General features: G+C 38.5%; 1 protein-coding gene across 1 annotated transcript in view; it reads right to left on the bottom strand.

The window, feature by feature from the left end:
* Positions 1 to 11587, bottom strand: part of LOC137295946 (dolichyl-diphosphooligosaccharide--protein glycosyltransferase subunit 1-like) — a 34094-nt gene extending 22507 nt beyond the window's left edge. Inside the window, exons 1-2 of the mRNA XM_067827542.1 lie at positions 11159 to 11587; positions 1434 to 1495 (exon numbers count right to left, since the gene is read on the bottom strand). Of these exons, the coding sequence (XP_067683643.1) occupies positions 1434 to 1495; positions 11159 to 11410 (314 nt within the window). The 5' untranslated portion in view covers positions 11411 to 11587. The remainder of the gene's footprint in view (positions 1 to 1433; positions 1496 to 11158) is intronic.
* Between the last annotated feature and the right edge of the window lie 1692 nt (positions 11588 to 13279).

Raw genomic sequence — 13279 nt, 5'->3', positions numbered from 1 at the left:
TAGTGGAGACATCGGCACTGGTCTACAGACGCTGGCACTTAAGACACGATGCCTGAAGCCAGGTCAGCGCTGTCGTTGGCGTTGTCGTCGGGGTCGGCACAGACATGGGCGTAGATAGTGGAGACATCGCTGCTCACACTGGTGCTCGACCCAATAAGATCATTGCCATAGTAGGGACCAGTACCGGCACTGGTGATGAAGACACGATGACTGAAGCAACAGTAGAGGGAAACGACGGCAAGGTGGAGTCGGAGACCAAAGTAGGTGTCGGCACTGGCTCTGGCATCGGTGTTGGACTGACATTAGGAGCTTAGTAGTTTCTGCACCTCAGGACGGGAGATCGCATCAGCTCTTGAAAAGTCTATGACGGCGTCACGAGGTTGATGATCCGGCGCCCCTGTCACATGTGCTGCTGATTCTTGCAAGATTTCCAAGGCTGACGCTGAAGGAGGGCATTGATCTAGAGTATCCATTAACGAAGAACGCGAACCCAACGAAGAGGCTGGGGAGGACATCTTATGCCAACGCAGCGTGAAGCGTATCCTCTTACCCGCCAGGAACGTCTTGACCTCAGCGGTAGATAAGGGCGCACAATGAACAGTGATCCAAACAGTGATCCAAAGTGCAAGCAAAGAACACACAATCGAGACACCAGAAGTGCGGGTCCTTGGCCGACTCCAGGACTTACAAATGGTGCAAAACTGGTGAGTCATGCACAAACACTGTAACATGTAAAAAGGGGAAAACGTTAAAATATTACATTCACTGAAAAAAACCCCCAAAAAACCAACCCTTTACACAAAGGTGTAGCATAAAACAGCCCTGCACAAAGAATAGACACTCCCCAATATGCAAAACAGCTGAGGGAGACAAACAAAAAGGACTGCCCGCATACTAATGAAAAAATCACGGCTGAAATACGGAATACGTAAGAGAAGAAGGCCAAGAGACTAGCAACTTCCCAAATACTCGTATAATCAAGAAAGAACAACATGGATAACACCCACGTCGAATGAACAACACGAGGTAGCCAGGTAAGTGAATAAACTTCATCTTTACACTTGAAAATAGGAAATAAGAACCATGCCTACCTTAGAAAAAGTGACCAACTTTAATTCACCAAAGATAGGTGGTCTGAAAACAAACCAACGACACGCCCTCAATCGAGGACGCTTGAAGTAAAAGTGAATTTTGGATGGCTCGCACTTGCGCGGGTACAGAGATGACGACAATTCTGTGCCTATACATTCGTCGATACATGAGGTAGCCATTCATGGGAATGGCGAATCAACGACTGTCTGATCTCGTTTAGCGAAACTTGAGGTAATATGCATAAGACCTATGGTAAGGTAAGTTAGAAATAGTTACTGGAGCTTTATTGGTGGTTTCTCCAGACGGAAAGGGATATCTGAGATAACACAGGATATACTCACTCATGGCCAGCAACTGTGGTTTGAGATACAGTGAGCCTTTCTTTGTTGTCATCCACCCTTGTCTGTAACAGAGACATATTGCACTATGCCAGTCTGTCAACTATTCCGAACGGTACACTCATATTATATCCCATATATTTTTGTAGCCACAAGCAGTTTAACATGCACTGAATGTGAAACTGATACTTTTTGTCACCTACGGTCAACTTACAAAAAATACAAAGTTAAATAAAGCTGATATATTCAACATGCTTGTCATTGTCATCGTGTCTTCATCGCCGGCACCAGTACTTCCCCCTACTACGGCAATGATCTTCTTATGCTTTATCATGCTTACTGATATAATATTAGGCCTCCAGATAATTTTTCAACATGATGAGTATGTACGCCTTATTTTTTCAACATAAAAGTACTGGGAAAAGATGAGTACTGAAAGGAATTAAATCGAGTGGAAGTAATCTTGTGTTTCATTTCATGTATGCACCACAACATTGCTACTCGTTTAAACAGGTCAATAAACAATAAAGCAATACTTTTTCAGATAAATACGTCCATAAATGATTCTAAGACCGTACACCATTGCTTTTGTGCGTATCTGCTATGTTTTCTCATTGTTTTCCTATCGTATTGTGCATATTGTTTATCCAAACACATGCCGATATGGCCCTTACCTGGATCTCTGCAATGTGAACTGATCAATGTCTATTTCAGGAGCTGATAAATAAGTGAACAATTTTATAAAATTAAGCTAAAATTGTGTGTAAAGAGTTTTCAGAAATTGTACAGAATCATTGTAACAATATCTGATTGTGTCCATTAATATTAACACATGACACTTCTTAGCCACACTAGTAAATTCTGGGAAATAAGTATGCAAACACATTTCCACTGGCCATCAAAATTCTAGCCAGTCAGTTAGCACAAGACTTCTACCTAACTCGAAGTTCGTAAAGAATGACCACTTGAATGGAATTTCAAATTGTTTGTATCTGTTAAGACAGCCATGAAAAACATAGAATGGAAATCTGCCTGATGAAAATAGAAAACCAACAACACTCAATCTGAAGAACGTGATTCACATCTCGTGTATCCAGAACGCCATCCCTGTCGTGCACACATGACCTCATACCCTGTTTTAGACATGAGGGTCACTTCTTCCAGCTTACTGATCCATGACAGATTCCTGAAATCTTTCTGTTTGTTTACACCACACTTGGCTGTGTAGTTATCAACCCAATCTTGACTGATGTTGAGCTGGTGGGATGCAGATGCGTGCCTTCCACAACTGATGATCCGCCTCATACGACACATAAGAGAAACATAAACGTGCTTGGCGTTCTGTAGGTTATTTCCAAGTGTATTGCCAGTCATGAGATGATAATTTCCTCCTATCAGAAGACAGCGGTCTTCCTGCTATGCGGTAGAGCAATGAAAACAACTGGCATGCTGGTTGGAAGCTGGTCCTAACATCAAGTTTCTTATGTTTATCTCACTCTGGTGGCAAAAGATCCTGACATTGAGTTGACTGTTTCAGGCATGCCCAAGCATATGGCTTATCACTGCTTATCCTTAAATCTTCACACAATGCTCTGAAGACTGAGGTAGAAAACTACATTCAGACATTGCAATCCACAGGAAAAAATGTTGTTTCTCTCTGAGATGTGCAATGATTCTGTCAAGTTTGCATATGACACCATTGAGCAGATCTAACCTGGAAATTAGGCACTATACAAGTGAATTATTCTCTTCTATGCCTGATGCAAATTGTGCATCACTGCATGAATATGTCCCAAAATCATTCAACTGAGTTCTGACGGTTTATAGAGGGGCAACCTAATCATTGTTTATCAGGATATACACATATTTATAATGACTGATGGTTTCATATCATCATCATAATAGAATACAACTGGCATTATTTTAGTTTTATTTAAGCATGACTAGGTACACAAGTCAAAGAACATGTGAAATAATGTTTACGCAAGTACTCCAAACTAGCAATGAAAGAAAGAAAACTGTTGCAAAAGCCTGACATAGTCCCTCCAAATGTAGACTCAACTGGGAAATGAATACCAGGAAGAATATTGTCCTATGTTGGTTCAGGGATACTCTACAACAGGGATAGGTCAGTTGCTTGCTTTCATTACCGTTTGTACTCGGCATGCTTCTTCGCATGTGTTTGACTGTACTTCATCCAATATATTGTATCAGTCAGAACTTAAACATGAGTGAATGAATGAATGAATGAATGAATGAATGAATGAATTCTAGGAAGAATTCAAAGCAGGTATATGTGAATGGATGAAAAACAAAATATAGACAAAGAGTGAGGGAGGGAGGGAGTTTAGTTTTACGCCGCACTCAGCAATATTCCAGCTATATGGCGGCGGTCTGTAAATAATCGAGTCTGGACCAGACAATCCAGTGATCAGCCTTTCATGGCAAGCTTGGGTTGCTGAAGGCCTATTCTACCCCGGGACCTTCACGGGTTAGAGACAAAGAAGAAAAAGAAATACATGTATGAATGAAGGAATAAATGATACAATACGGCCGTCCCTCTCCAAACATGTTAAAGAATGCAAAACTATTGCTAGAACATGTGTGTTTTTGTCAAGGATCTCCTGAGACATTTTTACATTTGTAATTAATCTAGATGTCTTAATTCATGTGGGGAATGGCATCGGCATCGACAGGATGTTAACTCACACTGTCACGCACCCCTCAGAATCTGAAAATTTTAAACTCTCACAAAGCTTTGTATTGTAAACGTCATTCCAGTTTTGTCAAATACTAAGATCAAGAAGAAAGAAAGACATTTTAGAGCTTTAACTCTCAATCACCACAAGCATCAATGGTGGATCAAATAAGATAGGCGATATGTCATATTTTTCACACATCAAATACATTCTAAACTTTGTGAAACCATCACTGTTACTTGCAAACACCTTTCCCCTGATTGACATTCCCCTCATAAAAATGAAAGATGTATGTGAAAGAAGTTTTAGAGCAGTAAGTAGAAACACTCAAACAACGCAATGTAGTATTTCAATGGCGGATCAGATCAGATCAGCAATATGTCATACTTTTCTAATACCTCAAATACACCTTAGAATTTTTTATAAAGTTATAAAACTATCACTATTATTTGCAAACATGTCTCGTTTAAAGATATACTTCCCTTCTGAAAATTAAATGAATGTGTGAAAGACGTTTTTAGTGACAGAATTTATTTGGGAGTCATTAGGGTTTTGTTGGGAGTCGTTTACGTTACGGAAGTGATGTAAGAATGACTGACTTTTTTTTAAATATCATGCAGTCACAACCTTACATTCTGGTGTATGTAATGCTTATTTAAACTATAATAAAGAAAGGGTAACAAAAGACTGTTGATTCTTTAATTGCTCATGTTCTTGTTCATCACCTCAATATCACTAAAGTCACACTTACACCATGACTTAAATTACAGTCAAGAGTTACACCACACAGAGTTACTGTCGTCTCTGCTTTCTTTGGAATGGTCTGAGAGCTGCAGCATAGTCAAACTCCGCTGGTGTTGGACCTTGTAACTTGATGAACATCAGTCTGTTTAAATGACTTTTATTAAGTCTGTTTCTTGCTTGCTTTTTCAGGGCATTTTGGACATAGAACCCCCTCTCAGAAGGGGCTGAATATACTGGAATGATTGACGCAATTTCTGCAAGAACAACAAAGTCAAGGAAAATGTCTTTCTTATCTCTAATGACACTAATGCACACCTCCTTGAACCCACAAGCACCCTTAAATGCACTGACATGGTGCTTGAACATCAGAAAATGGTTACGTGCCCTATCTCTGACAACATGATCTGAAAAATGCTCCAACAATACATTTAGCAGTACTTCACAATGCTGAAATAAATCAACTTGTGATTCTGGATATCTGTCCGGGTTGAACACTCTGTCAAAGCATTCCAGTATATGAAGATCATCCTGGGGAAAACAATCACTTATCTTCTCCAGTAAACTGTTAATGTATCTATCTCTGAGTTCAATAAACCTATCCCTCAGCTGTTGGTTGTCTTTTATTGCTACTCCTTTAATAACAGTTGTGTTCTCAACAGGTACATCCCCAAGATCTTGAACTTTGTAAATGTTATGTGACCCATGCTTCATAGTCTGAAGTGTGGCCTTGGTAGCGTCTACACATGATCTAACATCTGCTAGATTAACACTGTCCTTTTGGACTGTTAAGCTGAGGATGCCAATGATGACAAGAATATCATAGTTGGCAGGAATTGAGATGAAGCCATTAACTTGTGCAGTGCAACAGCCTTTGGATCCTGTCTGGAATTACCATTTTTTAGGCACATGACAATCACATCAAAATGCTCAAGAATCATTTTAACAGCTGACTTGACCGACAGCCACCTCACTGATGTCGGCTCTTTAACCTGCTCTCTATGTCCATGAAGTATGTCTTGCAATTGTCCCAGCTCCTCATATTTCACATTTGAATCTGCAAAGTACCTGTAGAAAATTCCTATGTGTCACCTATGAAACTCTGTCATGTATGGCAAATCCTTGCCAGCCTGTGATGCAGTCAAGTTCAGCCCATGGGCAGCACAGTGAACTTGCACTAATGCAGGTGCATTCCATCTGCCAGTCATCACAGATGCTCCGTCTGTTCCTGGTCCTAATATTTTGTAAAGATTGCTGTTGTCTTCATCTGTTAGTGATTTTTTTGTGAAGAGAATCCAATGAAGCTGTCTCTATTCCTGCTGCTGTGCAGTCAGTAACAAGCTCGTTACCAGAGAAACTCACCTGCACAACCCGTCTCAGGATCAACATAACGTACATAAATTGCCAACTTCTTCTCAACTGTGAGATCACAAGTTTCATCGAGCATTCCGCCAAAGAACGGACTGTTTTTTATAGCTTCAATTTGTTCAGTTTCAATGAGGTGAAACAGACACTCTTCCATTTCCTCGACCACTTCGTGCTTATGATAAAAGTGCTGACAGTTAGTGACACCATTGAGCACTTGCAGTTCCATCAAATCTGTACATATATCAGCAGGAATATTTTTCTTATCCATAACGTTAACAATACGAAGTTGTTTGATGTGTCCCTCGGTCTGTGCAGTATGTTGCCTGGCGTCTACTTTAACAGCCGTGTGAGCAGTCGTTTGACAATGTTTTTGCATTTCTAGTATTTTCACAGAATCAGTGTGGTCTTTTGTTCCCTGGTGTCTTGTCAGCATGGAGTTCTGAAAGTTTGTGCACCCTTAGGTGAATGGATTTTTTTAACAGGCTTTCTTGTAAACATCACACTTCATACAGTTGTTTTCATGCACTAACCATGTGAATTGTTTTAGCCATTCTTCACGAAAGCAACGAACTAACTTGGCACGTTTTTGACTGGAACATTCACTTAACTTGTGATCTTCTGCTTCTCCCTCTCCCGATCCCAAAGCATCTTCACTAACACTGATATTCAGGAATGACTCAAGTTTTGCTTGTTTTTTTTTTACATTTTAGCAGTCGAAATCTGCAAAACAACTCCACGCTCACAGCCACTGGTGACAAGTCATAATACGGAGTAATGACCATCTTTATTGTGATTGGCTATTATTTTTACAGTGTCGTCGCCGATCTATTTTTAGCCGAGCATTTCCAACTGGTTAAATTTGACCATCGAGGGATTGCTTGATGATACAAAATACGACAGAGGAAACCACCGAGAGTTAAAAACAGTAATTGTTTAATAATAGGTGGAATCAGCTAGACATTTCATTGCGTCGAGACGCAACAGGGAAATTTTTGTGCGTATTTTTTTGAATTTACGAGTCAAATACGCAGGTTTTCTGCGTCAGGGCGAACCCTGCTAATAAAAACTTTTTTACTGAAATTGAAGTGACAGAATAGGCAACTTATCTTCTTTATATGTTTCCAGTTATCACGACACTCAGTGAATATAATCAGCAGTCGAAAGCAAATTGGGCTCCATCTTAAAAATTAAGCTAATGCCATACTGGCTACATCGGTCACGACCAGAGGGATATGCTAAGAAGCTTTTCGAGGAGTTGCTGCACCCCCTTTCAAGTCTCCCTTGATGGCTGGTTGGTTATGTAAAAGATGTTTGCCGCTTATTAACAGTGATCACTGCTTTTACCTTTGTCGTCGGCAGGATATCAAAACATGAAGTCTATCATGTCTGCCGCTTGCCAATTCATTGTGTGTCTAGCTAGTTAATTTATTGTTTATTGAAGACGTATTTATCACCAGGCGCCGCGTGTAGGTTAATTAGAGAAGAGATAATTAAAGTTTGACACTGAGTCGAATCGTTGATTGGGTAAGCATAAATAATGACGACTGGGGGTGTCAGTCGTTATGCAGATGACAGCAGATCTCTTTCGTGATTGGCTGCTGTTTTTTGACCAACAGATGAGATCACATGGAAGGCGGGTGATGTTGCTTCTTGACAATGCGGCAAGTCACAACTGCAAGAATCTTAAACTGACTAATGTTACTGACCATTTCCTGCCATAGAACATAACCGCACACATCCAACCCACGGATGCAGGAATCATATGGCAAACACTAACTTCACACCAGGTGAGATCTCACATCGAAGATTTGATTTATCACTTCGAAAATGCCCGCAACATCACAAATCTGGAACTGTTATTAAAATTTCAAGCAGCAATTAATAACTCTGCTGCCCGCCATCAGTCATCAAAGACATTTTCAAGTCAATGTAATTTATGTTATGTTTTGTTATGCCAACCGCCTAGGTCCTGATGCAGACATACGAATGATTCGTATATCCGTACAATTCAATAAAATAGCAAACTATTCGGATAAACGAGGTCTGACTATACTTGTGTGAAATCATCAATGTGTACAAACCATCTCGCTCTCATAGATTAGATACACAATATCTCCAGATACCAAGATGGAAGCTCAAAAGATTCGGACAATGTTCACTCAAAAGCTCTGCTGCTACTCTATGGAATGCCTTGACAATAGACATTAGAACATGCCCATTATTGGAGTTTCAAAGCTCATTTGAAGAAACATCTCTTCAAAACAAGAGTCATCAGAAGATGACATATCCCCCCAGCCCCTACATATTTGAAAGGACAAATCATCTGACAGTTACTTGATGTTTTTCTTAGATTAAGTTTGAAGCGTTTCCATGGAAGTCATGAAAAATATAAATGCCATATATCTGTAAACAGCAAAAGGCACCACTTCAAGATCTCTGTCATATATCTGCCAAGATCTGTTGAATGATATTGAACGGTTTTCGAATTTTCCTCTGGAAGTGGAGCCTATCCCTCCATTTTGAGACTGTCAGAATTGTTTCAATGGAAACCAGGAAAAATAGAAATGCCAAAACATTGTAAATAGCAAAAGACACCACTCTGTTGTCTGCCTCAAATATGTGCTATGTTTTGCTGTACGATCTTGAATAGTTTTCAAGTTCTATTCCGGAAACAAAGCCCATCTCTCCATTTTGAGACTAATAGTTTCCATGGAAACTGGGAAAATGATATATCACAAAAGTCTGTAAATAGCAAAAGGCACCACTTTAGGGTCTCCCCTACATATCTGCCAAGTTTTGAAGTTTTGAAACATAATATTATATACACAAAAAAAAGAATTACTGAAAATGAAATTAGTTGATGATGAACTTTGCTCTTTTTGTAACTTAGTGTCTGAAAATTTTATACATATTTATTGGGAATGTGAATGTGTGAAAACATTCTGGTTGAAACTGAAAGAATATATTGACAATAAAACAACAGAAACATTTACCCTGACAAAATATACAGTCTTAATTGGTGGAAATAATACTGACTTCATGAACCATATACTTCTTGCTGGTAAAAAATACATTCATGTATCAAGTATTAAAAACATCAAGTTATCACTGGTTGCTTTTCTAAAAATACTGGGTGATATTTTCAAAACTGAAAAGTTTATTGCTACAAAGAATAATAAAATGTTACCATTTGACAGAAAATGGTCACCACTGCTGCCATATATCCAGTATGTATAGCTTTTATCCATATGAACTTTTGTCTTATTGTGTACTTGTGCTGTTGCATCATTTATTTGTGTAACTGTCTACTGAGTTGAATGAATAATAAAAAAAAAAAAAAAAAAAAAGTTCTGAAGAAAGATATTTATAAGTTTTTGAGTTGTGCTCTGGAAACAAAGTCCAACCCTACAATTTGAGGCTAAGTCAGAAACGTTTCCATGGAAACCCAGAAAATTATAAATCACAAAAACCTGTAAATAGCAAAAGGCACCACTTGGGGTCTGCCACATATATCTACCAAGTTTTTTTGCTGACAGATATTAGGAACTTTTTGAGATGTGCTCCGGAAACGAAACACACCTCTCACTTTTGAGACAAAGTCTGAATCGTGTCCATGGAAACCGAGAAACTAAGAAATCACAAAAACCTGTAAATACCAAAAGGCACCATTTTAGCTTCTGATTGGTATATCTACCAAGTGTCGCAGAAAAACAACTGATTTTGAGCTCTCCTCCAGAAATGAAGCCCATGCCTCCATTTTGAGACGAAGTCCGAAACGATTCCATGGAAACCAAGAAAATAATAAATCACAAAAATTTGTAAATAGCAAAAGGCACTTCAGGTTCGGATTGATATATCTACCAAGTTTTGCAGAAAACTAAAGAACAGATTTTGAGTTCTGCTTCGGAAACGAAGCCCACCCCACCATTAGACTAACACCAAAATGTTCCATGGAAAAACAAAAACAATAAAAATGCCAAAACTCTGTAAATAGCAAAAGGCACAACTATGAGTTGAGATTATTATATCTATCAAGTTTGATCTAAAAATATTGAACGGTTTCTGAGTTATGCTCCGGAAACAAAATGTTTACGGACAGACAGGCGGACATATGAGGCATAACATGCCGGGGGGATAAAAATATTATCCTGACTAAAGTTTCACTTGCTGTTAATGTACAGTGCTTTGAGCATATTGTGTAGGCTTAAGGTACCATAGAAACATTCATTTATTATTATTATAATAGCAATATTCCAGCTATATTGTGTGGCTTGAAAATAATCATGTCTGAAGAAGACAATCCCATAATAAATTTCTTAGAATTCAGTCTACCACTGCTTTATGCGCAACCTTATTCTAAAGTGTATCGCATTGATCTGTACTCTCAATCTCATTGAATGCAGAGGACATACCTTGGCTAACATGATCATGAACAGGTTTCACTGTAATTTTTAAATCAAAGTGACTTCCAATACTCCTCCACAAAACTGATGATCAAATAGGGATTATGCGATGAATAATTGCACTGGGGTTGATTAAAATGTTTAATGCATATATAGTGTGATTTATTTTAGCTTGGGGATAGTCTGATTCAACATAGTGCAACTAATGTTTTCACGATAAAGGTACTGCACTTCGACTCTGGTCCAAACCATGGAAGTATGTATATGGCAAATGGAGACATTTTCGATTATTCGCTCAGTGACAGACATAGTAGCAAGATCCTTGCCATAAAATAAGTATTATACATTGGGAGAAATATGTTTTGGTCTGTAATATTTTAAGTTTAAGATAAGCCACAAGGACTCAAAACTAGCTAGCCAGTAGAAAGCCGTGACGTGGACGATGCAAACTTGGCCACTCCCACTGTTTGGGTCACGTTAACAAGGAAACTATTTCATTGTCAATGTAAAAACTTACCACAGCACCGATAAATGATAATTTGCCCTTCAAACTTGAATCCACTGCATATACAAACGATGACACGGACGACGATCCCTTATTTTCTATGGTCACGGTGGCAACAATTTTTACTAAGTGGCTTGCGATATCTATCTTCCTTTCAACCTTGCTGTTCACTATTCCTGCATTGATAGTGTCCAAATTCACTTTGCATAACACAGAAACAAATGTAGAGAGTAAAAACAAATGAAAGATTTGGGTTTTCATCATGTACTTCTGCTGGATTCAACCCGATTCCAAAGCCGGTACACGCAAAGCTTCGCTCGCTTGCCTGAGCGGACGCCACAGCCTCGTTGTCAACAAAGCCTAGGTGGCACTTTCTATTAAAACCTGTACTTTAAATAAAACGGAATTATGATGTGAAGGATATCAACTGGCTTGAAATCTATTCTTTACACCAGTAATTAGTTGCTTCCCAATTTAATATTAGTATTCAGAATAATAATGCTGAATTATATGAAATGTTAGAATAAATTTGTTTTGCTTTTTACCAATTCATTTGGTGACCTGAATTGGTTCAGCGAGTGAGCTGAACAGCTTTGAACACATTTAACTTCTATCGCAAGATGGCGAGTCAGTTTAACTTAAGTATTTCTACTTATGTTGCAGGAAATACCTCAGTGATGCAAACCACCACTTCGATTAATACAACTCGGTTTGTTATATACAGATCAAAACATATTTGCTCTAGTTGAGGCTTCTGACTATACTCTATAACATGGTGTATGGAATCTGAATGGAGCAATTACGTACAAATGATTGCCGCGCAAGTTGCATGCACACATTTACAGTTATGAGTCTTGATCTGCGCAACAAGTTAACTTTTGAGCTATGCACTTCTTCTATTTTCACAGCTCTAAGGTGCAGAAATTCGTTGAGCGTATTTAATATTTTAATATTTTTAAAGCCTTTACATATCCACGTCGGGATACATGACGGTTTAGATGAGTCCCGTTTTGCACGTAGCAGCTTTGGCTAATGTGCGCGCTGTTTCCCCTCCCTTTGAGCGCGGTAACGTTCACCAAAGGTAGGAGCCGGTATAAATAGCGATATACGAGACGGGGCCCAGCTTACATGTCGACCTGTTCGTTCTACATTCGTGTTGACATCTTATCTGGCACATGCTAGCTGAACACCGTCTCCATGTTGACGTTGCGCTGAAAGATTTAGAATTTGTTTAGATATCAAAAAGAAGACTGTAAATACTGTGAAGTTATTTTCTTATGAGATAAGATTACAAAGGTAACGACTATTTCATGGGTGTGCAGTCTTTATTACTTGCGTGCGTGCGTGCGTGCGTGCGTGCGTGTGTACACAGTTGTTAAATATTGGTTTAAAGTAGGTGAAATGCCCGTTTCTAGGCTTTTAAAGATATGATATAATATGTTACTTTTAGACTCAGCAAATAGTAAAACAATCTGGGCATCAACAATTCAGAATATTCTTTACTCTTCTGGATTTGGCTTAACGTGGGAACAGCAGCAACATTTATGTAATGTCGATAAATTCTTATCAGATGTTGTTTTCAGACTAAGAACACGTTGCTAACAAGAATGGCTTTCATCGCTTGTAAATAGACCAACATTTTAACTTTATTCTTGTTTTAAAACCTCATTTAATGTTGAACTTTGCATAAAAGATTCATCAATTTTAAAATTCCGATCATGTCATACTTAATTAAAATGTTCTTAGAATTCACACCGTCTCCAAACTGAATTCTATATCAACCAATCCAGATCGAAAAGAAAATGTTTTGTATGTAAAGATAACTTTATTGAAAATAAATGTCATTTTATTTCAACATGTAAATGATATCAAAGTCTGAGTCACGAATAATACTGAGACTAAATTTACTTAGACTGCTTGTATTTACCACATATATTTTATTCAGATCATTGTTAGAAATAGATTCAAACTGCCAGTGGGCTAATGACCCAAAACTGTCACTAGCCCTTCAGACGCGTTACTGGCCCGAATGATAATTCATACATGAGAATAGTTAGAGCATTCATTTCACAAATTAATTGTTTCAGACTCTTAACTCTGAGCCTCTGACACACTCCATACATTTTCAAATTA

This window comes from Haliotis asinina, chromosome 9 (genome assembly GCF_037392515.1).
Source record: "Haliotis asinina isolate JCU_RB_2024 chromosome 9, JCU_Hal_asi_v2, whole genome shotgun sequence".
Lineage (NCBI taxonomy): Eukaryota > Metazoa > Mollusca > Gastropoda > Lepetellida > Haliotidae > Haliotis > Haliotis asinina.
This window is presented reverse-complemented; position numbering and strand designations above follow the sequence as displayed.